Source organism: Bombina bombina, chromosome 6, assembly GCF_027579735.1.
Source record: "Bombina bombina isolate aBomBom1 chromosome 6, aBomBom1.pri, whole genome shotgun sequence".
Lineage (NCBI taxonomy): Eukaryota > Metazoa > Chordata > Amphibia > Anura > Bombinatoridae > Bombina > Bombina bombina.
Genome location: NC_069504.1, coordinates 103,567,081 through 103,594,362, shown reverse-complemented (window position 1 = coordinate 103,594,362; position 27,282 = coordinate 103,567,081). Strand labels below are relative to the sequence as shown.

At 42.0% G+C, this 27,282-nt stretch overlaps 1 protein-coding gene across 1 annotated transcript in view; it reads right to left on the bottom strand.

The window, feature by feature from the left end:
• The window catches only part of GSAP (gamma-secretase activating protein), a 422,579-nt gene that overhangs the window by 28,435 nt on the left and 366,862 nt on the right, over positions 1-27,282 (bottom strand). The window contains exons 20-21 of the mRNA XM_053719170.1: positions 25,701-25,762; positions 2,596-2,700 (exon numbers count right to left, since the gene is read on the bottom strand). Coding sequence (XP_053575145.1) covers positions 2,596-2,700; positions 25,701-25,762 — 167 coding nt within the window. The remainder of the gene's footprint in view (positions 1-2,595; positions 2,701-25,700; positions 25,763-27,282) is intronic.

Genomic DNA, 27,282 nt, shown 5'->3' with positions numbered 1-27,282 from the left:
AATAAGCGTCCTCCTAACTCCCTCACCACTCTCACTCATCCCTTCACAGAAAGTGTCCTCCTAGCTCCCTCATCACTTTCACTCATCCCTTCACAGTAAGCATCTTCCTAACCCCCCCTTACCACTCTCACTCATCCCTTCACAATAAGTGTCTTCCTAACTCACTACTCTCATTAATCCCTTCACAGCAAGTGTCCTCCTAACCCCCCTTACCATGCTCTCACTCAACCCTTCACAGCAAGTGGCCTCCTAACTCCCTCCCCACTCTTACTCATCCCTTCACAGAAATCATCCTCCAAACCACTCTCACTCATCCCTTTACAGAAAGCATCCTCCTAACTCCCTGCTCACTCTCACTCATCCCTAAACAATAAGCATCCTCCTAGCTCCCTCACCACTCTCACTTATTCCTTCACAATAAGCGTCTTCCTAACCTCCTCACTCATCCCTTCACAGCAAGCATCTTCCTAACCCCCTCACTATTCTCTCACTCATCTCTTCACAGAAAGCGTCCTCCTAACCCCCTCACTACTCACTCATCCCTTCACAGAAAGCGTCCTAACTCCCTGCTCACTCTCAATCATCCCTTCACAATAAGCGTCCTCCTAGCTCCCTCACCACTCTCACTTATTCCTTCACAATAAGCGTCTTCCTAACCTCCTCACTCATCCCTTCACAGCAAGCATCTACCTAACCCCCTCACTATTCTCTCACTCATCTCTTCACAGAAAGCGTCCTCCTAACCCCCTCACTACTCACTCATCCCTTCACAGAAAGCGTCCTAACTCCCTGCTCACTCTCAATCATCCCTTCACAATAAGCGTCCTCCTAACTCCCTCACCACTCTCACTCATCAGTTCACAATAAGCGTCCTAACTCTCTCACCACTCTTACTCATCCCTTCACAGAAAGCGTCCTCCTCCTAGCTCCCTCACCACTCTCACTCATCCCTTCACAATAACCGTCCTAACTCCCTCCCACAGGCACTCATCCCTTCACAATAAGTGTCGTCCTAACTTCCTCACTACTCTTACTCATCCCTTCACAATAAGCATCCTCCTAACTCCTTCACCACTCCCACTCATCTCTTCACAGAAAGCATCCTAACTCCCTCACCACTCCCACTCATCCCTCCAAAGCAAGCGTCCTCCTAACTCCCTCACTACTTCCCTTCACAGCAAGCATCCTAACTCCCTCACTACTCTCACTCATCCCTTCACAATAAGCGTCCTGCTAACCCCCTCACTCATCCCTTCACAGAAAGCATCTTCCTAACCCCCTCACTACCCTCACTCATCTCTTCACAGAAAGCATCTTCCTAACCCCCTCACTACTCTCACTCATCTCTTTACATAAAGCATTTTCCTAACCCCCTCACCACTCTCACTCATCTCTTCACATAAAGCATCTTATCAACTCCCCCACTACTCTCACTCATCTCTTCACATAAAGAGTCTTCCTAACTCCCTCACTACTCTCACTCATCTCTTCACAGAAAGCATCTCCCCAACTCCATTACTACTCTCACTCATCTCTTCACATAAAGCATCTTCCTAACTCCCTGACCACTCTCACTCATCCCTTCACAGCAAACATCTTCCTAACTCCCTCACCACTCTCACTCATCCCTTCACAGCAAGTGTCCTCCTAACACCCTCACCACTCTCACTCATCTCTTCACAGAAAGCATCTTCCCAACTCCCTCACCGCTCTCACTCATCTCTTCACATAAACAATCTTCCTAACTCCCTCACTACTCACTCATCCCTTGACAGAAAGCATCTTTTTAACCCCCTCACTACTCTCACTCATCCCATGAAACTCTCTGAATAGTTCTTCCTTATCTAATAAATATGTTCTTTTAATGGAAAAGCTAATGGAATAGTAATTTACTAATCAGTGCTAGGTCATAAAAAGGAGTCAGACCTCACAAACATCAGTCCACCAGATCCAGAGCTAATTTATCCCCTCTGCTTGTTTTCCACGTCATTTTATATCACAAATTCAAATCATATCTCAGTGGGCTGTACACTTTATTAATGTTACACAATATATGGACCAGTTATTTTAACTTCATGGATGGAACAGATTTTTTGTCCATATGTGGTCAAAGAAAACTTACTAGCCACATTATTACAAAGTAGATAATGGGCTAGATAACAAGTGGAACGCTAATTTATCGCACACCCGTAAACAGGAAAATGAATGTGTTTACGGGCGCGCAATAAATAGCCAGCCATTATAGTAGGGAATAATAAGGGCACCAGACAATGTTCTAAGGGATAATCAATAAAGCAGAGTCAGCCACAGTCCATAATATCTTGAGAATTAACCTATGGAAGTATAAACATAACCTCACAATGAAGCAGAGCTACAGACTAGTAACATGGGATGTTTATACTCAAAAAGGTACAAAACCCATATGTACTGAATGATTTTAAAAGCATTTAAGAGAAATTTGGTTCATAGTAAGTGTTTGTATTTTATACAAATAGAACTACGATAATTTGGTGGGTGATATATTGGGGGTGCAGGTAGAAAGAACAAAGCAATGTACTGGTTCATATACTAGTTTCCAAGTATCCATTCACTTACCTCTCTTTTCTTAAACTTGGTCAGAGATCGCTTAACGTAGTTCATTGCGATGAGATTATTGCTGATGGCGTGGTCCCACAAATGATGGAATTTTGAACAAATTGTCTAAAAATAGAGGAAATAAACAGGAACTGAAAATACTGAACTTTTGTGAACGTTACTAGTGAGATGGTCTAAGACCACTTCACTACTGAAGAGCGAGAATTTCCTGATATGATGGGTGTTTATATTTTATTGCAGGAAATCCTGGAGCCTGATGTTCCAGACCAGATTTGTACATGACAAAAATTCCTACACAAGTAAAGTGCACCAGTCCCACAGTCTTTGCCCTTGAAATAATGCTCATTTTAAAACACAGGCTGCAGTTAGTGAGAAAAAATGTGCAGTTATCGGGACATGATATTGTAAAGCAGAGAGGTGTTATTCACAAGACAAATGAAAAATAACAGATGAAAACTGCATCCAATAAAGACCCAATAGAGAGTATTGATACAGGCCCAGTAGCAATGCTCAAGCAGTTTTGATTGTGCCGGCACTTTTAACGTCATATACACACAACATACAAGAATTTTTGGAACTTTAAAAGGACATAAAACTGCAAAAAGAGAAAATGCTCTAAAAAGTGTTAAATGCAACCAGTTGTGCAATAATACAACTATATTTGTAACCCCTGTAAAGTCAGAGCAACAATAATCTACTGGGACCTAACGGAACACATCTGTTGAGCCAATGACACAAGGCAAATGTGTGTAGCAGCCATCCACCAGCTAGTTTCTAGCAGTGCATTGTGGCTCCTGAGCCTACCTAGGTATGCTTTCCATCAAAGAAAACCAAATTAACCAAGTCACTTTGAGAACAGAAATAAATTAAAAAGTCTATTAATATTTCATGTTCTGTTAGAATCATGAACGCTTAATTTGACTTTCATGTCAGTTTAAATATGAAAAGCTGTTTCCTTACTTACAATATTGTACTCCTCTGACTCTCATGAATGTGCTGTTAGTTTGCAAAATGCTTTCTAAGAATGGATATCAAGATTCCCTGCGCTCCACTGCCCACGTCTATTTTTCTGTGAGCTAAAGGTTTGAATTTTTGTTCAATCAGCGCTCTAGCAACAACAAAAGTTCCATATGGGGAAAGCTCTGATTGAAGAACAATTCAAACCTTTAGTTCACAGAAAAATAGACTTTTGAAGTGAGTGGCAGAGCGCAGGGTATAATTAAAAAGTAATTATTAAAATATCACCAACATTCCGGATCTGTTTTTAATAAAAGGGAGAGTTTACTATCATGAAAATGGCCACAATCGGTGGTTTTCGGTTCATTCCAAAATCTGATTTATTTGGGGGAAAAAGTGAAGCACACAAATATCTGTACAAAACACAAATATGTGTGTTGCACGTTTATCACAATATTCACAGAAATATCCCAAAAATAAGAGAAGCCAATGATATCATTATATCCTAAATAATACAAACACTTCAAATTTGGGGTTTCCAGTCCCTTTAAAGATTCTAGTCAAAATTAAACTTTTATGATTCAGATAGTGCATACAATGTTAAACAACTCTCCAATTTACTTTTATCATCAAATTTGCTTTGTTCTCTTGGTATTCTTTGAGGAAAGCTAAACCTAGGTAGGATCATATGCTAATTTCTAAGCCCTTAAAGGCCACCTCTGCATTTTGACAGTCTTTTACAGCTAGACTGCCCTAGTTCACGTGTGTCATATAGAGGAGTCAGTTCTGTTGACAGACTTGCATTTTAGCCAATCAGTGCTGAGATAAGGGGGCTGTCAGAAGATGCTTAGATACAAATTAATCACAGAGGTAAAAAACATAATTTATGCTTACCTGATAAATTCCTTTCTTCTGTAGTGTGATCAGTCCACGGGTCATCATTACTTCTGGGATATTACTCCTCCCCAACAGGAAGTGCAAGAGGATTCACCCAGCAGAGCTGCATATAGCTCCTCCCCTCTACGTCACTCCCAGTCATTCGACCAAGGACCAACGAGAAAGGAGAAGCCAAGGGTGAAGTGGTGACTGGAGTATAATTAAAAAAATATTTACCTGTCTTAAGAAACAGGGCGGGCCGTGGACTGATCACACTACAGAAGAAAGGAATTTATCAGGTAAGCATAAATTATGTTTTCTTCTGTTAAGTGTGATCAGTCCACGGGTCATCATTACTTCTGGGATACCAATACCAAAGCAAAAGTACACGGATGACGGGAGGGATAGGCAGGCTCTTTATACAGAAGGAACCACTGCCTGAAGAACCTTTCTCCCAAAAATAGCCTCCGAGGAAGCAAAAGTGTCAAATTTGTAAAATTTGGAAAAAGTATGAAGCGAAGACCAAGTTGCAGCCTTGCAAATCTGTTCAACAGAGGCCTCATTCTTAAAGGCCCAAGTGGAAGCCACAGCTCTAGTAGAATGAGCTGTAATTCTTTCAGGAGGCTGCTGTCCAGCAGTCTCATAGGCTAAACGAATTATGCTACGAAGCCAGAAAGAAAGAGAGGTAGCAGAAGCCTTTTGACCTCTCCTCTGACCAGAGTACACGACAAACAGGGAAGACGTTTGTCGAAATTCCTTAGTTGCCTGTAAGTAAAACTTTAGGGCACGAACTACATCCAGATTGTGCAGAAGACGTTCCTTCTTCGAAGAAGGATTTGGACACAAAGAAGGAACAACAATCTCTTGATTGATGTTCCTGTTAGTGACTACCTTAGGTAAGAACCCAGGTTTAGTACGCAGAACTACCTTATCCGAATGAAAAATCAAATAAGGAGAATCACAATGTAAGGCTGATAACTCAGAGACTCTTCGAGCCGAGGAAATAGCCATTAAAAATAGAACTTTCCAAGATAACAACTTTATATCAATGGAATGAAGGGGTTCAAACGGAACGCCTTGTAAAACGTTAAGAACAAGGTTTAAACTCCATGGCGGAGCAACAGTTTTAAACACAGGCTTAATCCTGGCCAAAGCCTGACAAAAAGCCTGAACGTCTGGAACTTCTGACAGACGTTTGTGCAACAGAATGGACAGAGCTGAGATCTGTCCCTTTAATGAACTAGCAGATAAACCCTTTTCTAAACCTTCTTGTAGAAAAGACAATATCCTAGGAATCCTAACCTTACTCCAAGAGTAACTTTTGGATTCGCACCAATATAGGTATTTACGCCATATCTTATGGTAAATCCTTCTGGTAACAGGCTTCCTAGCCTGTATTAGGGTATCAATAACTGACTCAGAAAAACCACGTTTTGATAAAATCAAGCGTTCAATTTCCAAGCAGTCAGCTTCAGAGAAGTTAGATTTTGATGTTTGAAAGGACCCTGTATCAGAAGGTCCTGTTTCAGAGGTAGAGACCAAGGTGGACAGGATGACATGTCCACCAGGTCTGCATACCAAGACCCTGCGTGGCCATGCAGGTGCTATTAGAATAACTGATGCTCTCTCCTGTTTGATTCTGGCAATCAATCGAGGAAGCATCGGGAAGGGTGGAAACACGTAAGCCATCCTGAAGTCCCAAGGTGCTGTCAGGGCATCTATCAGGACTGCTCCTGGATCCCTGGATCTGGACCCGTAACGAGGAAGCTTGGCGTTCTGTCGAGACGCCATGAGATCTATCTCTGGTTTGCCCCACTGATGAAGTATTTGGGCAAAGACCTCCGGATGAAGTTCCCACTCCCCCGGATGAAAAGTCTGACGACTTAAGAAATCCGCCTCCCAGTTCTCCACTCCCGGGATGTGGATTGCTGACAGGTGGCAAGAGTGAAACTCTGCCCAGCGAATTATCTTTGTTACTTCCATCATTGCTAGGGAGCTTCTTGTCCCTCCCTGATGGTTGATGTAAGCTACAGTCGTGATGTTGTCCGACTGAAACCTGATGAACCCCCGAGTTGTCAACTGGGGCCAAGCCAGGAGGGCATTGAGAACTGCTCTCAATTCCAGAATGTTTATTGGTAGGAGACTCTCCTCCTGACTCCATTGTCCCTGAGCCTTCAGAGAATTCCAGACGGCACCCCAACCTAGAAGGCTGGCGTCTGTTGTTACAATTGTCCAGTCTGGCCTGCTGAATGGCATCCCCCTGGACAGATGTGGCCGAGAAAGCCACCATAGAAGAGAATTTCTGGTCTCTTGATCCAGATTCAGAGAAGGGGACAAGTCTGAGTAATCCCCATTCCACTGACTTAGCATGCACAGTTGCAGTGGTCTGAGGTGTAAGCGTGCAAAGGGTACTATGTCCATTGCCGCTACCATCAAGCCGATTACCTCCATGCATTGAGCCACTGACGGTTGTTGAATGGAATGAAGGGTGCGGCAAGCACTTTGAAGTCTTGTTAACCTGTCTTCTGTCAGGTAAATCTTCATTTCTACAGAATCTATAAGAGTCCCCAGGAAGGGAACTCTTGTGAGTGGAACGAGTGAACTTTTCTTTTCGTTCACCTTCCATCCATGTGACCTTAGAAATGCCAGTACTAACTCTGTATGAGACTTGGCAGTTTGAAAGCTTGAAGCTTGTATCAGAATGTCGTCTAGGTACGGAGCTACCGAGATTCCCCGCGGTCTTAGTACCGCCAGAAGAGCACCCAGAACCTTTGTGAAGATTCTTGGAGCTGTAGCCAATCCGAATGGAAGAGCTACAAACTGGTAATGCCTGTCTAGGAAGGCAAACCTTAGGTACCGGTAATGATCTTTGTGAATCGGTATGTGAAGGTAAGCATCCTTTAAATCCACTGTGGTCATGTACTGACCCTTTTGGATCATGGGTAAAATTGTCCGAATAGTCTCCATCTTGAACGATGGAACTCTTAGGAATTTGTTTAGGATTTTTAAGTCCAGGATTGGTCTGAAAGTTCCCTCTTTTTTGGGAACCACAAACAGATTTGAGTAAAACCCTTGTCCCTGTTCCGACCGTGGAACTGGATGGATTACTCCCATTAACAAAAGCTCTTGTACGCAGCGTAGAAACGCCTCTTTCTTTGTTTGGTTTGTTGACAACCTTGACAGATGAAATCTCTCTCTTGGAGGAGAGTATTTGAAGTCCAGAAGGTATCCCTGAGATATTATCTCTAGCGCCCAGGGATCCTGGACATCTCTTGCCCAAGCCTGGGCGAAGAGAGAAAGTCTGCCCCCCACTAGATCCGATCCCGGATCGGGGGCCCTCAATTCATGCTGTTTTAGGGGCAGCAGCAGGTTTCCTGGCCTGCTTGCCCTTGTTCCAAGACTGGTTAGGTTTCCAGCCTTGTCTGTAGCGAGCAACAGATCCTTCTTGTTTTGGAGCAGAGGAAGTTGATGCTGCTCCTGCTTTGAAATTCCGAAAGGAACGAAAATTAGACTGTCTGGCCTTAGGTTTGGCCCTGTCTTGAGGCAGGGCGTGGCCTTTACCTCCTGTAATGTCAGCGATAATTTCTTTCAAACCAGGCCCAAATAAGGTCTGCCCTTTAAAAGGTATATTAAGTAATTTAGACTTAGAAGTAACATCAGCTGACCAGGATTTTAGCCACAGTGCTCTGCGTGCCTGAATGGCGAATCCTGAATTCTTAGCCGTAAGTTTAGTTAAATGTACTACGGCCTCCGAAATGAATGAATTAGCTAGTTTAAGGACTCTAAGCTTGTCCGTAATGTCATCCAGAGTAGCTGAATTAATGGTCTCTTCCAGAGACTCAAACCAGAATGCCGCCGCAGGCGTGACCGGCGCAATGCATGCAAGGGGTTGCAATATAAAACCTTGTTGAACAAACATTTTCTTAAGGTAACCCTCTAACTTTTTATCCATTGGATCTGAAAAGGCACAGCTATCCTCCACCGGGATAGTGGTACGCTTAGCTAAAGTAGAAACTGCTCCCTCCACCTTAGGGACCGTCTGCCATAAGTCCCGTGTGGTGGCGTCTATTGGAAACATTTTTCTAAATATCGGAGGGGGGTGAGAACGGCACACCGGGTCTATCCCACTCTTTAGTAATAATTTCAGTTAGTCTTTTAGGTATAGGAAAAACGTCGGTACTCGTTGGTACCGCAAAATATTTATCCAACCTACACATTTTCTCTGGTATTGCAACTGTGTTACAATCATTCAGAGCCGCTAACACCTCCCCTAGTAATACACGGAGGTTCTCCAGCTTAAATTTAAAATTTGAAATATCTGAATCCAATCTGTTTGGATTAGAACCGTCAGCCGCAGACAGAAGCTCTCCGTCCTCATGTTCTGCAAGCTGTGACGCAGTATCTGACATGGCCCTAGTATTATCAGCGCACTCTGTTCTCACCCCAGAGTGATCACGCTTGCCTCTTAGTTCTGGTAATTTAGCCAAAACTTCAGTCATAACAGTAGCCATATCTTGTAATGTTATCTGTAATGGCCGCCCAGATGTACTGGGCGCCACAATATCGCGCACCTCCCGAGCGGGAGATGCAGGTACTGACACGTGAGGAGAGTTAGTCGGCATAACTCTCCCCTCGCTGTTTGGTGAAATTTGTTCAATTTGTACAGATTGACTTTTATTTAAAGTAGCATCAATACAGTTAGTACATAAATTTCTATTGGGCTCCACTTTGGCATTGGAACAAATAACACAGGTATCTTCCTCTGAATCAGACATGTTTAACACACTAGCAAATAAACTTGCAACTTGGAATACAATTCTAGTAAAATATTATGAAAAACGTACTGTGCCTATAAGAAGCACAGAAGATTTATGACAGTTGAAAATTAATAAACTGAAACAGTTATAGCATCAATCCTTGTAAACAACACAACTTTAGCAAAGGTTTGTTCCCATTAGCAAAAGACAACTAACTCTGATAGCAGAAAAAAAAATTACAGAATAAACGTTTTTTATCACAGTCAACTACAATCTCACAGCTCTGCTGTGAGAATTACCTCCCTCAAAACAAGTTTTGAAGACCCCTGAGTTCTGTAGAGATGAACCGGATCATGCAGGAAATACTATGAGCTGCTGACTGAAATTTTTTGATGCGTAGCAAAAGCGCCAAAAAAAGGCCCCTTCCCCTCACACACAACAGTGAGAGAGATCAGAAACTGTCAGAAATTAGATCAAGCAACTGCCAAGTGGAAAAATAGTGCCCAAACATTTATTCACTCAGTACCTCAGAAAATGAAAACGATTTTACATTCCAGCAAAAACGTTTAACATAAATTAAGAGTTATTAAAAAAGCCTGTTGCTAGTCCCTGCAAAATAGGCTAAAGTTTTATGCACACAGTGTAATTCCAGTGAAGTACCATTCCCCAGAATACTGAAGTGTAAAATATACATACATGACATTATATCGGTATGGCAGGATTTTCTCATCAATTCCATTGTCAGAAAATAAAAGCTGCTACATACCTCTTTGCAGATTAATCTGCCCGCTGTCCCCTGATCTGAAGTTTACCTCTCCTCAGATGGTCGAGAAACAGCAATATGATCTTAACTACTCCGGCTAAAATCATAGTAAAAACTCTGGTAGATTCTTCTTCAAACTCTGCCAGAGAGGTAATAACACACTCCGGTGCTATTATAAAATAATAAACTTTTGATTGAAGATATAAAACTAAGTATAATCACCATAGTCCTCTCACACATCCTATCTAGTCGTTGGGTGCAAGAGAATGACTGGGAGTGACGTAGAGGGGAGGAGCTATATGCAGCTCTGCTGGGTGAATCCTCTTGCACTTCCTGTTGGGGAGGAGTAATATCCCAGAAGTAATGATGACCCGTGGACTGATCACACTTAACAGAAGAAAGTATATTAATATAACAGTGTTGTTATGCAAAACTGGGGAATGGGTAATAAAGGGATTATCTATCTTTTTAAACAATGACAATTCTGGAGTAAAGAAACAAAACTATATCTGAACGGTTCTGAAGCAGGGAAATGTAGCCCTTCTCAGTATTCAGATATAGTAATTAGTGCATCAATCCCTATAGAACTATCTTTAGAGGATTTACTCCCTTGTAATCCTCTTATTATAAACAATATGCAAAAAACAAAGTGTGTACAAAAATTCAGTAAAAATACTAAATTATTTAAATACTATATATTCATAAAATTCAATTATACCGATTCATTTAAATACTTCATATATACATTTGCAATATCACACATACCACCAGTGGTTTCACAATATAAAAAACAAGAATTAAAAAAAAACCAAAAAAAAAACAATGGCTTAAAATAAAGTCCTCCTGCTGAAAAAACTTACTTTGAATACTGTGTTGCGGACCTGGAGATTTGTATCAATATTAGTTTCACTATCATTTGAATCCAGCAAGAAAGAAACAATTTAACGTGTTTGAATCTGTTTTTATACACGTGGCGTGCATTTGTGAGTTCACTTTTATGTCCGTTATTTAAAAACTTAAATTATGCTTACCTGATAATTTTCTTTTCTTCAGATGGAAAGAGTCCACAGCTGCATTCATTACTTTTGGGAATTCAGAACCTGGCCACCAGGAGGAGGCAAAGACAACCCAGCCAAAGGCTTAAATACCTTCCCCACTTCCCTCATCCCTCAGTCATTCTTTGCCTTTCGTCACACGAGGTTGGCAGAGAAGTGTCAGAAGATTGAAGATAGTCTCTTATGGAGGGTAGTACCTTTCGAAATGGGACTTGAGTTTTAAGTAAACGGAGATGCAGGGAGTGTCATTTCTGTGAAACCATCCCAACTCACGTTAACAGCTCCTTGGCGAGCTTGTTGACGAGTTTTGCTGCCTGCCTTTATTCACTCAAGTCCATGTCAGAAGAGATGCTACTATCTGTCACACTTGAAGGGCCGTGTTCCTGTTCCACGGCGTAGATTCCGGTAAGATCGTTTCATTTTATTTCCAAATGTGAATTTAATGTTAACGAAAGAAGTCAGGGTCCCAGTGGGACTCCTTTATCTTAAAATGGAATCAAGGGTTAAAATCTCCTGTGGGGGGGTTATTGAACAGGGGGGACTTTAATCATGTTTGTTATGTGATCTATCTGCTAAGGTGTACTGATGCTTGTGCTCATGGCTAGTTGGAACATAAAGGCCTTATCGGACTGCGCAGTCTTTTTGGACTGGCGCGCCATTTTTGCTGGCTTACACGGTGCACCTTTTGACCGGGTGTGGTCACGTTGTAATTCCATTTCCGTACCCTGACCGAGTGGCAACGGAGAGAGTCTGTGCTTTGGTTGTCTCATTAACAGGAGGTGGTGAGTGCCCCAGTCATTGGGGGTGTAAGATGCCATTTAGCTTTAGTCCATATTGCAATTTCCAAGGTATGGAGGGATTCTGAATTTTTAGAGACAGACATCTGCGACTCGGAGTAAACGTCTTATGAGGAGCATGAAATGGCCCGGGTTATCCATGCCCATCAGTTATGTTCCGATTGCCATTCTAGAGTTCTCTCTTCCCCCGAATCAGGGAATGTTGAGTACGTTGAGCCATCCCCCCCTGAGGATTCCATGCCCCATGGTGCGCGTGCCCCAGAACCTTCTTTTGCTACGCAAGCAGGTGTCCCTATGGCCGTTACTCCTTCTCTGGAAGGCGGCCTTTTTCCTCCTTAGGTTATGGCATGGTTCCGCATGGCCATATCTATGGTGCTGGCACATTTATATCTCCCAAAAGAGGTATTTTTAAGATACGGTCCGTGTTCTGTTAACCAGGGTCCGTCAAGCGTGAGATCGCCTGAGTCAGTTCAACCTTCTGGGGAAGCGATGGCCTCTGAGGCTTCAGGGGCCCCTCCCTCTGGGCCGGGGTCGTCCATCGATCTGGCGGGGGAACATTTTGCCTTCCGTTATAGACTGGCACGTCTTTGTGTATTACAAAGGCACGTTTTAGCGGTACTGGAGGATTCCGGTCCTACTGGGCCGAGGGATCCTCGGTCTTCCGTGCCAGATGGCAAACTGGGTTAGACGTATGGGGACGAAGCGAATCTCCTTGACGTCTCCATTTTTCTTTTCTTTTAAGTATCTGTTTTAGTTCTGAGCTTAGGAGAATAGGGCCTCTGATCGGCTGGTCCTATTAGCGTGCCCATTCTCCCACGGGTGCTGCCTTCATTTTCTTTGATACGGATAGAATGTGTTTAATTTGTTTTATGAAGCTCAAGTCTGTTGTGATTTTCCGTTTTGGGAACGTTTCTTCTCTGGAGCAGATACTTACGATTTTTTGGTCGCATGAGCACTTTCTTGGAAGTTGCGCAGTACTATATAAATGACATTGTTAGGTTTATAGTTTATGTTATCGATCCCTTCGGGGGCTTCGATTTTTCTTGGACGGTTTCGGAGTGTTCTTGTACCAGGCGGGTACTGGTGGGGCGCTAGCTGCTGTTTCTTACGGTTCATGTCACCCACATGGTGCCGGTGTGCTGGTTACCTTGTTGGGTGCTGGGTGGTTCACTTTGATAAGTGTTCTTTGTTCTGGTTACCGTTTCTAGGAGACGGAGGGACTACATTGGATCTCCTCCCGTTCCTACTGTCGAGGGGGTTCTGGACTTGGAGCCTACTCAGGCTCCTCATGAGAGGCCTTTTGGCTTTGGAACTAAAGTTCCTCCATTTCCCATGGATTTGGAGGTTTGGATGACCTCTGGGCGTCAGGGGTATCAGAAGGATGACAACTTTTGTTTTTCACTCTTGGTATCTTCTTGATGTCTTTTTTGTGGCCTACTCACAGGTACCTCTCATAGGTTGCTGGGGTTACTTGTTGCCATTCTTGGGTGGTATGGTCATCCGTGTCTGGAAGTTTGGATAGGTCCTTACTACTGCCCTTTTTAGCACGTTCTCTAGTGAGCGCAGGGGGTGGGGTTACTCCCTGTTTTTTCCCCGGCATCTCCTGGTTGGCTAGTCTGCCAGGAGTTGTGTGGCTCCCTCCATTTTTCCTGTGAGATACAGGATTTTCCGGGAGGCTGATCCTTTAGGGGTATTGGTGATATTATCGCTTCTCAGTTGGTAAAGGACGCTGACTACAATAAAGCCTGTTTAAAGACGGGTCTAAATTCTGGCAGGGCTGACTAAGCCCTTCTTCCTTCAAGTGGAGCCTGTTCCGTGTAATCCCTTGACCCTTAGAGGGGGGTGTTCCCCTTCTACTCTAAGATCTAACCTTTTGGGTTCAGAAGCAGAGGGTCCTGGTTTCGGATGCTCCCCCGGGTGCTGGTTGCCCTTTTTTTCTTTGGCCTGTTAAGATGTCTTTCTAGGCTCTTTGGTCTAAATCTTTTTCAAGCATAAAATGTCCAAGGACATTGGGATGTTGATGCACTGCTCAGGGTGCACTTCTCCGTATGAGGAAACTTGTCAGGTTCTGGGGGTCTAGTTTATGACCATGTCTCTTTAGGTTTGAAACATCCACTTGTCCCTTCTGGTATCTGCCTGAGGGTTAGCTTGCTGTCTCTCCAGTGGTATCTGACAGTGGTTGTCAGGGGCAGTTATTGCGGCTTGATGTGGGCTTGTGGTTGTCTGTTTCAACTGAGCTGTTGGTATGACCGAATGGTCTTGTACCACTTGGTTTCACCGTTCTCTCATCTCTTCTGCCTGGTTGGGGAAGCTGTTACTTTGCATTTGTCCTCCTTCGGGGAGGTTTCTGAGTACAGTTTACATGGAGGCTCCAAGGGCCTTCTTGTGTGAAAGAGGTCATGGGGTTGGATTCTGGTACTAGGACGCTGTAGTTTAGTGTCTATCTCCCTGGTTTGGGAGTGGTCCTTCTTAGGAGGGAGCTGTGTTTGCCCCCGATCACGTAGTGTTTCTGTCATGGCTTGTGATAGCAAGCAAGATTCAAATAATGGTCGGATTTGTTCCCCCATGGGATCTTTCCCCTTTAGGCACCTCCTTTTTTTCTGAGTTGTGGTTCAAAGAATTTGTATTCTTTGTTTTCGGACATTGCCAATCCTTTGGACTGGGTCCGTTTACTCGGAGTGGGGGTCGGGGATCTGACTGCTCTGCTGAGTCTTGACCGTGTACTTCCAATTGATGCAGGTCTAGGTAGCCTAAGGGATCTCTTCCCTGCCTAGTAGCTGAAGGCTTGGAGTTTGAGTTCTGCTGTGGCAGCTTTCTACTCTGGTCTCCTGCTTTCGGTAGGGGGTTCACAGTGTTTTCATCCCTCCACTGTTTTCTTATGCTGCTGGTGTTGGATGTTCTTCTCAGGTCTGGATTTTTTCCTGGACGAGATTCGATATTTTTCGACATTCTCTGTGGCATGATCTCCCACGATGGCTTAGGGTCAGCTCTGCTGCCTTGAGGCTGGAGCTTAGAGGTGACTGTGTGTTTTCACAAGATAGCCTTTTTTCTCTGATAGGATAAGTAGTATGTTTCTATCCTTGTTTACAGGCTCTGAATTTCTTCAGCTTCGTAGGGGTTTCTTCCTATGTTGTCTACTTTTAGCGGTTGTGTCTGCTACACTATGGTTCAGTAAAGAGCCTGTGGCTTCCTTGAAGCACTTTAAGGCATATGGTGTTGTGTCAGGGATCTGAGGGTAGACCTTGGTTCTTCCTGTGATCTCCTTTTCATAGGTGTGGAGTTGATCCCTGGTCCTTGTCCTTCTAGGGAGTCATTTCCCTGGGTGGTTGTCTTTAGCAACTTTGGGTTTGCTTTAGTCGTTTTGAGTTTTTTTTTTTTTTTTTACCATAGTTGGTGGTTCTTTGGATACCTTATGGGTCTTCCGTCTTCCCTTGGAGGGTAGGTGTAGGTTCTCTTACTTCGGGTCGGTTAGTTTTGTGCGATCAGAAAGCTCACAGGATTTGGCTCCTCTGGGTTTTTTTGTGCTCAAAGGCTTCTAGAGATTGAGTAGTCTCTAGGACGGCCTTGCAGGTGTTTAACTGATGGGCAGTTGCTTGGTCCTTTCAGGTGTTAACCCCTTGTTCTAAGTGTTAAAGTTTTATTTTATCAGGTGTTGGGTAATTTCAGGCTGTGGTGCCCTTCAAAGGGGCTGCCTTCTGTACCCGCCCTTTGTTTGCATTCAGTGTCCTTTATAGCTTGGGTATTGTTTTCCCAAAATTAATGAATGCAGCTGAGGACTCTTCCCGTTTAAGAAGAACTTAAATTATGCTTAACTGATCATTTTCTTTTCTTCTTTCTATGGGGCGACCGTATTTTAGTTTATTCTTCTGGCACCTTTTTTCACCCTGGTATTTTGCCTACTGTTCCTTGTTCCCTTGGCAGAATGACTGGGGGATGACGGAAGTGGGGGAGGTATTTAAGCCTTTGGCTGGGGTGTCTTTGTCTCCTCCTGGTGGCCAGGTTCTGAATTCCCAAAAGTAATGAATGCAGCTGTGGACTCTTCCAGTCAGAAGAAAAGAAAATTATCAGGTAAGCATAATTTAAGTTATTAATGTTAATATTTTTTATATACGGTTATGAAAAAACTGCCTTAAATTAAGTGGAATTTGAACCTATGACAGAGGCAATAGCTCTACTTTTTTCTATATTCTCTTTTATTTTTATAAAGACATACAATAAAAAAAAATAAACAAATGGGTTAAAAAAAAGATGATGATCCTACAGATTAATTTGTGCTCATAAAATATTTGCTCATATTTCCAAAACACCATTATATTAAATTCAATTGCCAGTTAATAAAGATTTCAAGGAAAGGTGATGTTTTCAGAAAAACTCTTGTATGCAATTAAAGTAACTTTAACCATTTTTTTTTTTTTATTACTGAGCATGTGCAAACAAAAATCATTGAAAACCATATTAAAGGGACAGTCTACCTTCATAATAAAGTTACATATTTCGTTTGTTTTCCCCATATTAACTTGTCTTACCTGGTTGTCACCATACTGCACACAACAGTTTCCGTTATATTTCCAAGAGATTTACGCAATTTGGTAGATGAAAATGGCCCCTAAACTCCACCTACCGCCGTCTTCTTCATTCCCAACACATTATTTATTTTATATTTCGTGTCCGTGAATGTGGATGACGTCACCGCGTTGTGCGTCGAGTTACTCAATGTGATTACATCACTGTCTGCATAATGCGCATGTGCACCATACCGGGAATGCTGGATGAGCTTTATTTGCGATTTCATGGAAGACACAGGGTAGTGTCTTGAAATGAGGCATGGCCGATGTCATTAGTAGGCGGAGTTTAGGGGCCATTTTCGTTTACCAAATGGCGTGAATCTCTTGGAAATATAACAGAAACCGTTGTGTGCAGTGTGACAACCAGGTAAGACAAGTTAATATGTGGCAAACAAACTAAATATATAACTTTATTATGAAGGTGGCTTAAAAGCTAAATCTATTTACGGTCTCAACTGAGAGATTAAAGGGACATTGAACCCAAACTTTTTCTGTCATGATTCAGATAGAGCATGCAGCTTTCTAATTTACTCCTATTATTCATTTTTCTTCGTTCTCTTGCTATCTTTATTTGAAAATCATGAATGTAAATCTTAGCAGCCAGCCCATTTTAGGTTCAGCACCATGGATAGTGCTTGCTTATTGGAGGCTGACATTTACCCACCAATAAGCAAGCATAACCCAGGTTCTCAACCAAAAATGAGCCGGCTCCTATGCATCTCATTCCTGCTTTTTAAATGAAGATAGCAAGAAAACGACGAAAAATTGATAATAGGAGTAAATTAGAAAGTTGCTTAAAATTGCATGTGTTATCTGAATCATGAAAGAAAAAAATTGCGTTTAGTGTCCCTTTAAAGAAGGAAAATCACCTAACCATTTCAATTTGTGGTGCGCTGGAAAACAACAAAAAAACGCCCTGTATGCATTATCCTTGAACCAGTCATACAATCAGAATTCTGAATATAAACACTAAATCCGGACAGTGAACCTGCCTGGTGTGGTCTATGATTATTATTAAGGACAATTTAAAGCCATGACGTTAGATTCTTAAGTGCAGGAAATAGAATAGATAAAAGGAAGACAACTTCCTGAAGAAAGTCCACAAAACTGTGCCAAACAGTGAATGCTTTTTAGAGAGTCATAGTAAAGAATGTACTGGGAAGTACTTAATGCTGAAAAACTTAAGTGTGTAAGGGTGCATGCCAACTTAAGGACAAAAGCAAAATATTACAAATATTAATACCTTGTTTAGGCAGCATACATACTGCCAAATTGGATATCATGGGAGCCAACAATGTTGTTTAAAATATAGTAACCATATTTGGGCAAAGCCTGCCCTACCAATAAAGTCTACTAATATAGTTGAAAATTAATAAATATATGTTGTAAATTGTTTTAAATTGGCATTTAGATTGTATAGGCATGTATTATTCTTTAACCTACTTAATTTTGTAATTTATTTATTTTCATTTCATAATCATGCAGATAGTTGCAAAATGGTCAAATATATATTAAAATGTATATTTAAAAAAATATCTGTAAATGCTGTCTCTCAAGAACTGTCTGCTTAAAAAAAAAATAATCAGGAATATAAATGGAATTTAAAATGGGCAGTTATATCCAAATGTCCCCCTTTCCCACTTCCTGGATTCACTGTGTGTGAAATTTCCTCAGTTGTGTTTCTATTTTTTAATTAAAAAAAAATAAATTTAAACAAAGTTTTTAAAATGTCAATTTCACAAACATAAGACTTCAACTACACATATTTTTTAAATAAAAAATATATACAATTTTTAATAAAATTAGACTAGAACCTTTCACAACTAGGCTAAAACAAAATGGCTGTTTCATAGATAACATCTGAGAATATTTTTTAAAACTGTGTACAGTGTCAACTTCTTTTTATATGTATTTTTACAGTGTTAACATTGAGGCTGATAGAGTAGATATTTGCTAAATTTCTACAGCTATAATAAGAATATTCATGTATTTATTTTTGTGAATTAAATATTTTTTTAATGTTTATTGCTCAAATTATCATTAAATACATTTACGTTAAATTATGCAATTAATTTGTGCTTAGGATAGCAGAAAAGGTTATAATATTTAAAAGTATTACACTGCTCTAACCCGGCTACTTTATAATGTCATCTGACTGGCAAAATTTTCTGTGGAGAACACTGATTGTATTTATTAGACACACACAGCAAGACAACTACTTACTGTAGTGGAATGCAAAATAAAATAAAAAAAACATGAAAATTGGTATATACCCTTTAACTCTCCTCCTCATCTTTCGTTGATATTCACTAACTGCATGTAATAGACACTACTATAAAGAATAAAATGCACAGATACTGATCTAAAGCCTTTTAAAAAAAACTTCGAAGCTATCAGTTTAGCACTGTTGAAGAGGTTAGGCTGGGACATGCAGTGAAAGGGACTGGGAAAACATGAAGAGCAGACACTCCCCCCCTCCACTGCATATGAAAGACAGATTATACAAACAGGAACAAGTTTCAATCTGTAGAATACATCTAAAACTTTGGGGCTTGGTTATGAGTCTGAAAATCAGCACAATGTTATTAAAAAATAAGCAAAACTAAACATTTTTACAAAAAGAAATTATGCTTACCAGATAATTTCCTTTCCATCTGTATGAGGAGAGTCCACGGCTTCATTCCTTACTTGTGGGAAATACAGAACCTGGCCACCAGGAGGAGGCAGAGGCACCCCAGCCAAAGACTTAAATAACTCCTCCACTTTTTCTCATATCCCAGTCATTCTGCCAAGGGAACAAGGAACAGTAGGAGAAATATCAGGGTATAAAGGGTGCCAGAAGAATAAACAAAAATGTAGGTCCGCCCAACGGAGAAAAACGGGTGGGGGCCATGGACTCTCCTCATACAGACGGAAATGAATTTATCTGGTAAGCATAATTTATGTTATCCTTCTTAATCTGAGGAGAGTCCACGGTTTCATTCCTTACTTGTGGGAAACATATACCCAAGTTCTAGAGGACAATGAATGAAAATGGGAGGATAAAAGAGAGACGGACCCTATTCTGAGGGCACCACAACCTTCAAAACCTTTCTCCCAAAAGCTGCTTTGGCCGAAGCAGAAACGTCAAATTTGTAAAATTTTGAAAAGGTATGTAAGGAGGACCAGGTAGCCGCCCTACAAATCTGCTCCATAGAGGTCTCATTCTTGAAGGCTCAAGATGAAGCCACAGCTCTAGTTGAATGAGGCGTAACCGTCTGAGGAGGCTTATGACCCGCTGACTCATATGCTAAGCTAATAATACTCCTCAACCAAAAAGATAAGGAAGTGGAAGAAGCCTTCTGCCGTCTATGCTTCCCAGAATTGACAACAAAAGAGGAAGAAGTCTGTCTAAAATCCTTCGTAGCTTGAAGATAGAATTTTAAAGCCTGAACCACATCCAAATTATGAAGTAACCGTTACTTCGAAGGAGGAAGATTAGGACACAAAAGGAGCCACAATCTCCTGATTGATGTTACTATCAGAAACGACCTTAGGAAGAAAACCCAACCCAGTACGAAGAACAGCCTTATCAGCATGAAAAACTAGGTAAAGAGGCTCACATTGCAAGGCCGCCATCTCAGAGACTCTGCGCGCCGCAGCAATAGCCAGTAGAAAGACAACAATTTAATGTCAACCAAATGCATAGGCTCAAACGGAGCCCTCTGCAAAACTTTAAGAACTAGATTTAAACTCCAAGGAGGAGCAGTAGGTCTAAACACAGGCCTGATTCTAGACAGAGCCTGAACAAAAGACTGAACATCAGTAAGCTCAGCAAGCCTCTTGTGCAATAACACAGATAGAGCCAAAATCTGTCCCTTTAGGAAGAAAGGAAAGAATCCTGGAAACCTTGACCTTCTGCCAGGGGAATCTGTGCTCTTCACACCAGAATAAGTAGGTCATCCACATCTTATGATAGATGCGACGAGTGACCAGCTTTCGAGCTTAAATGAGAGTATCAATCACTCTCTCAGAAAAACCTCTCTTTGCTTGGACTAAGCGTTCAATCTCCACGCAGTCAGCCTCAGAGAATCTAGATTTTGATGAACAAAAGGACCCTGTTCCAGCAGATCCCTGCGACAAAGTAACCTACATGGAGGAGATGAAGACATCCCCACGATGTCCGCGAACCACATCCTTCGTGGCCACGATGGAGCAATTAGAATTGTCGAAACTTGCTCCTGCTTGATGCAGGCCACTACACGAGGGAAAAGTGGTAGTGGTGGAAAAATGTAAACTAGACTGAACCTCCAAGGCACTGCTAATGCATCTATCAGCTCTGCCTGAGGATCCCTGGACCGCAACCCGTATCTGGGTAGCTTGGTATTGAGCCAGGGCACCATGAGATCTATCTCCGGCGTCCCCCATCTGTTGCAAATCTCTGCAAACACCTCGGGATGGAGAGACCATTGCCCCAGGTGAAAGGATTGTCTGCTGAGGAAATCCGCTTCCCAGTTGTCTACACCCAGAATGTGGATCGCTGACAGCGAGCAGTTGTGGGCCTCCATCCATTGCAGAATCCAAGATACTTCCCTCATTGCTAGGGAGCTCCTTGTTCCCCCCTGCTGGTTGATGTAAGCCACCGAGGTTATGTTGTCTGATTGGAATCTGATAAACCAGGATGAACCCAGAAGAGGCCAAGCCTTCAGAGCATTGAAGATTGCTCGAAGCTCCAAAACGTTGTTCGGAAGTAGAGATGCCTCTCGAGTCCACAAACCCTGTGCCTTTCTGGCACCTTAAACAGCTCCCCATCCTGATAGACTTGCATCCTTAGTCACAATCTCCCAGGATGGTCTCAAAAACGATGTCCCTTGGGACAGGTGATCTGGACAGAGCCACCAAGAGAGCGATTCTCTCGACCGGTTGTCCATAGCAATCTGTAGTGACAGATGCAAGTGGTCACCGTTCCACTTACTCAGCATGCACAGCTGGAGAGGCCCGAGATGGAATCTGGCGAATGGAATGATGTCTATGCTGGATACCATGAGCCCAATTACCTCCATACACTGGGCCACAGAGGGCCTTAAGGAGGTCTGTAGGGCAAGACAATTGAAAGTAATTTTGCAATGTCTCTGGTCTGTAAGAAATATCCTCATGGATATGGAATCTATTATCGTACCCAGGAATTCCACCCTGGTACTGGGAACCAGAGAACTCTTTACTAAGTTTAACTTCCATCCTTGAGATTGAAGAAGAAGTAGAAGAGCTCTTGAATGGTCCTCTGCCAGCCGACAGGATGGAGCCTGAACCAGGATGTCGTCCAAGTATGGCGCTACTGCTATACCGCTGGTTCTCTCCACCGCGAGTAAAGCCCCCAGAAACTTTGTAAAGACTCTTGGGGCAGTAGCTAGACCAAATGGAATTGCAACAAACTGGAAGTGATGGTCCAGAATTGCGAATCTTAGGAACTTGAAGTGATCCTTGTGTATTGGAACATGAAGGTAAGCGTCCTTCAAGTCTATCGTAGTCATGAACTGGCCCTCTTGAACAAAAGGCAGAATGGACCTTATCTCCATCTTGAACGATGGGACCGACAGGAACTTGTTTAAGCACTTTAGGTCCATAATCTAGTGAAACGTATCCTCCTTCTTTGGGACCACAAAAAGGTTTGAGTAGTACCCCAAACCTCTCTCTGCTAGAGGTACCGGTACAATTACTCCCAGGGAGGAGAGATCCCTCACGTATCCTAGAAAAGCTTCTCGTTTTTCTGGTCTTGAAGACAGGTTTGATAAGAGGAATCTGCTCCTGGGTGGATGAGATTTGAAACATTTCCTGTATCCCTGAGCGATGACCTCCAGAACCCAAAGGTCTTGCATACCCCCAAGCCAAGCCTCCACAAAGAGAGATAGTCTGCCCCCAACACGATCCAGTAAAGGATCGGGGGCCGCCCCTTCATGCTGATTTTGCTTTGGCTGGCTTTTTGTTCTGCTTGGATTTATTCCACGAATGAGATGGTTTCCAAGTTCCCTTGGACTGTTCATGCCTCGCGGAGGGCTGCTGGCATTAGGATTGATCTGAACGAAAATTAGGACCCTGTCCTTTAGGTTTATTCTTCTTATCCTGTGGTAGAAAGGCACCTTGGCCCCCAGTGACCATGGATATGATTGAGTCCAGGCCTAGACCAAAAAGAATCTTCCCCTTAAATGGAAGAGAAAGTAATCTAGACTTTTAAGTCATGTCCGCAGACCAAGAATTCAGCCAGAGTGACCTACTAGCTAGAACAGAAAAACCTGATGTCTTGGCATTCAGGCGAATAATCTGCATATTTGCATCACATATAAAAGAATTAGCTACCCTCAAGGCCTTAATTCTTTCCTGGATCTCGTCAAGGGGACCTTCCACCTCGATCATCTCCGATAGAGAGTCGCACCAATAGATAGCGGCTCCAGCCACCGCAGCAACCACCGCTGCCGGTTGAAACAAATACCCCGTGTGCTGAAACATCCTTCTTAACAGAGTTTCTAGCTTCTTATCCATGGGCTCTTTAAATGACAAACTATCCTCAAGCAGGATAGTAGTGCGCTTAGCAAGCGTGGCTCCATCCACGTTGAGGACGGAACCCCACAACTCCAATTGAGAGTCCGGAACCAGGAACAATTTCTTAAAAGAAGAAAGGGAAAAAGAAGACCCACGTCTCTCCCATTCATTCTTAATAATATTCCCCATCTTTATGGGAACCTGGAAAGTCTGTGGCACCACCATGTCCTCATAAACATTATCAAGTTTAGAAATAGAAGGTTCCTCAGGTAATTTAGGCTCTGGAACCTCTAAAGTAGCTAAAACTTCCTTTAACAGAAAGTGTAAGCGTTTAATCCTAAATCTAATGTCTGGTTCCTTTAGACAGTTTAGTGACAGCAGATTCTGACCCAGAAAGAGCATCCTCTGAAGTATCAGAGGCGTCCTCATCAGCGGATAATCTTGTATCTGATAAATCCAACAAGCTGGTAGATGACCCCTGGGAAGGATAGCAATATTTGACCTTTCGCTTGCGCTTAGCAGGGCAAGGTGAAGCACTGAAGGCCACAGATACTGCCGTTTGCAGCTGTTCAGTAAAGTCTGGCGGTAAGAGGGCCCCTCCTGAAGGAGGATTAGCAGTGCAATGGGAAGCTTCATGTGTAATAGAAGATAACTGCAGGGAACGCACCTCACGGGACGGAGGCCCCTCAGAGATGGACGGCTCAGTGGTACTAAAGATCTTGGTTTTCTTAGATATAAGTACTTTATCAAGGCATGTGGAACATAATTGAGCAGGCAGGTATACCATAGCCTCCTCACAATAAAAACAGGTATTAGATTTAGGTAAAGAGGGAGTACCCTCTAACGTATTAGAGTCCTCCATAGCTTGCGCTTTTAAGATGGACTATAGAAAAAAAAAATGGCACCTTTATACAACCAATGGCTCAGGCACTCACCACCTCCTATGACCCAGGCTCCACAGAGAAACTGCTTTGTCTCCTGTAAACTGCACGGTCAGGTAGAGGAAATCAGAGTGACCACACCCGGTCACGTGGTGTGCCATGCAGGAACGCCCCTGCTCCTGAAAGAAGCGCGCCAAATCTAACAGACCGCACAGCTATCCAAAATGATAGTGAAACCTGAACGTTCCAACATCTGCCTGAGCCTCATCTCACACATGTCGCAGCATAAAACACAATAAAGCAATTATGTGTAAATCCCCCCTGTTTAATAATCCCCTTCCGGAGATATTAAGCTTTTATTCCATACAGATAAAAGGAGTCAAACTGTGACCCTGTATTTAAGCCTTTGGCTGGGGTGTTTTTGCCTCCTCCTGGTGGCCAGGTTCTGTATTTCCCACAAAGAATGAAGCAGTGGACTCTCCTCATATTAAGAAGGAAAACAATCCCAGATGGGCTATATAAACTGATCATCTACAAAGATTTTTCTTTGCATAATCATTAAGATAGTAAAGCTAGAGAATTTATATATAATAAAAAAAGGCAAATAAGAGTGTGTCTGAAGAAAATAAATAAATAAAGCAAATAGGAAATTCAAGTGAGAAACAAAAAAACATATGTAAAAAATAATGATTGTAGCAAGACCCTCTTATGTCAGAACAGAAAAAAAGAAACAGAAAATCCTCTTTATTCCCCGTTACTCACATAGCAATAGACAATAATAATATTTACAGTATCAATGCAAATGTATATACTACTTAAAAAGAAACCAAACAAAAAGATATGGTTTATTATCTACCATGTACAAATGCTGTATAAAAAAATAAGAACAAATGCAGTTTACATAAAGAATAGAATTACCAATAGTAACACAATAATAATACAAAGTATAATACCACAATAGATTCAGCCATAATAGAATAATGAAATACTGTAATGATATACAACTTCAGCCAGATTAATATATTGCCCTTAAACGTATTTTGTAGCAGATGCCTGCAATTTTATATAACAGAATTATAAGTGATTTACGCTCTCAGTTGCCGGAAACAAACCATTTGCCAGTAACACACAAAAAATGTGATTTAACGCATTTATTTAATTTTTGACCAGTCTCACATACTTTTACTAGTAACACAAGCATAAGTGGTGTAAAGCTTTGTTTAGTGGAATAATTTTGGTGTGGTTTTAAAGTAGCTCTAATATTGTATGATTATATGTTTATCCCTATTTATTTGTTTTGTGTAAAGTGGGTGAAAATTTAAAAAAATATATAAAACTATAACTATTTTTTTTACAATATCTTGAACTAGTATGCATATTCAGGAAAAAAACCACAAATAAAATAAATGAAAATGCTCTGAACATCATAATTTCAGTACCAAGTAGCGCATTGCTGATAATTCAACAAAGGATACCAAGAGAATAAAGCAAATTTGATAATAGACAAATTGTAAATTTGTTAAAATTGTATGTTCTATCTGAATCATGAAAGAAACATTTTGGGTTTCATGTCTCTTTAAATATAGGAAGCAAAATTCTAGGAGGGGCATTTGCTCCACTAGATTCCCTTTTCCTGCCCCTCTGCTGGCTGGATGAATGCAAAACACAGTAGAGCAGTGTCAATAGTCCTAAAATTACACGCTTTTTTTTTTTTTTTAAACTATTATGGCCCTTTTAACGTAATACTCCATACAGAAATAGAACTTAAACAGTAGGATATATGAAAAGGGAAGGGGAAGAGTTCCTAAGACTTCTGGGAAATTTACTAAATATGATTTTGGGAGAATAACAAAAATAATTTTCTTAAAAAATATATATTCTTTGTGATACCAAACACAATCAAATCATTTAAAATGTAAACAATGTTTCTTCACCTACCTCCGGAAGCCTTAAGATTATACTGCACTTAAGTTTTTCATTGTTCTCACTGTCATCCAGTTCTAGAAGAAATTAAAGATCATTTACACATCTTTACAATCTATTTTGTCTGATCAAAATATCTACAGTGAAAGAAACCAGCTACTAAAAGTCTACAGTTATGAAAGAATAGATTGAGTAAGCCAGTTAAAGGCAGTGGCGTCACTAGGGGGGTGCGGGCCGTACCTGGGTGACACCCTCCAGGGAGTCACCCAAAGAAATACAATGTAGAGATGCATAGATATGTTTATTAGAGGGGCCAGCATTTGTGAACATTAGTGGGACTGGGGAAGTTGTAGACACTTCATTTTTTTGCCCCTTGAGCCAGCGCTGCAATTTCCACAAATAGTTTTTCCGGCTGCTTTTGCTTGTTTGTACTTTGCTCCTCCTCTGCCCAATTTCACTATGAATGTTGTGGGCGTGCCGTGGGGCTTGCAAAGTTGCGCTGCTAGCCTAAACCTGCCTGCCTATCTGTGCTCACTGCTCAGTGACGTGTGGAGCAGTGGAGTCACTCACTGTTGTGCTGTCTCTCTAAACGGGAACTGGGAAATCATGAGGGGGATGCCTGGCACCTGACCGCATGACTGTCTGACACTGTCTCTAAAGTGAAGGAGCCACGTATGATGCCCACCAGACCGGTACGGTTACGGTACACTAAGTGCACAATGAAGAGGTAGGAGGGGAGGGTGGACGGGGGACTGGGGGTGGGCAGAGAGCAGAGGTGCTTGGCCATAAGAAGCAGTAGACACGCGGCCCGGGGCTGTGCACTGACAGACTTGGAACAGAGTCAGAGAGCAGAATTTTCATAGTTTGCTCGCCTAAACCTTTTCTTTAGTGATTTATTTTTAGAGTGCTCTGTTTATCTTTCATTTGATGCTCTGCTGAGCCAGGAAGCAACTCTAGGTATGAGTTTTTTAATTAATGCAGTTTACATATTTTGTGTGTGTGTGTGTGTGTCTGAGTGCTATTGTGTGTGTGTCTGAGTGTTTCTTTGTGTGTGCCTGAGTGTTTTGTGTGTGTGTATCTGAGTGCTTTTGTGTATGTGTCTGAGTGTTTGTGTGTGTGTGCCTAAGTGTTTGTGTGTGTGTCTAAGTGTTTGTGTGTGTGCCTGAGTGTTTTTGTGCGTGTCTGAGTGTTTGTATGTGTGCGCCTGTGTTTTTGTGTTTGTGTGTCTGCTTTCTGGGGGGAGGGGGGGTGACACCATAAGTTACCGCACCGGGTGACACCAACCCTAGTGACGCGACTGGTTAAAGGTACAGTCTGTGGCACTAAATAACAGCAAGTAGTGTTGCCCTTTAGTGCTCTTGCTAATGAATAACATTGTTGCAAAACTGCTGCAATATAATGATTCAGACACATGCACACTCCTGAATCTAGAAGTAAACAGTTGTATAGCATTGTATGCTCTTTCTGACTTATGAAAGAAAATTTTGTGGTTTTATGTCCCTTCAATGCTTTTAAAACAAAATTTACATCCTTCTTTCTGCAATTGTATTTCAATAGCCAAACTACACCCACAACTTGGCTTATTTGGAGGATTCAA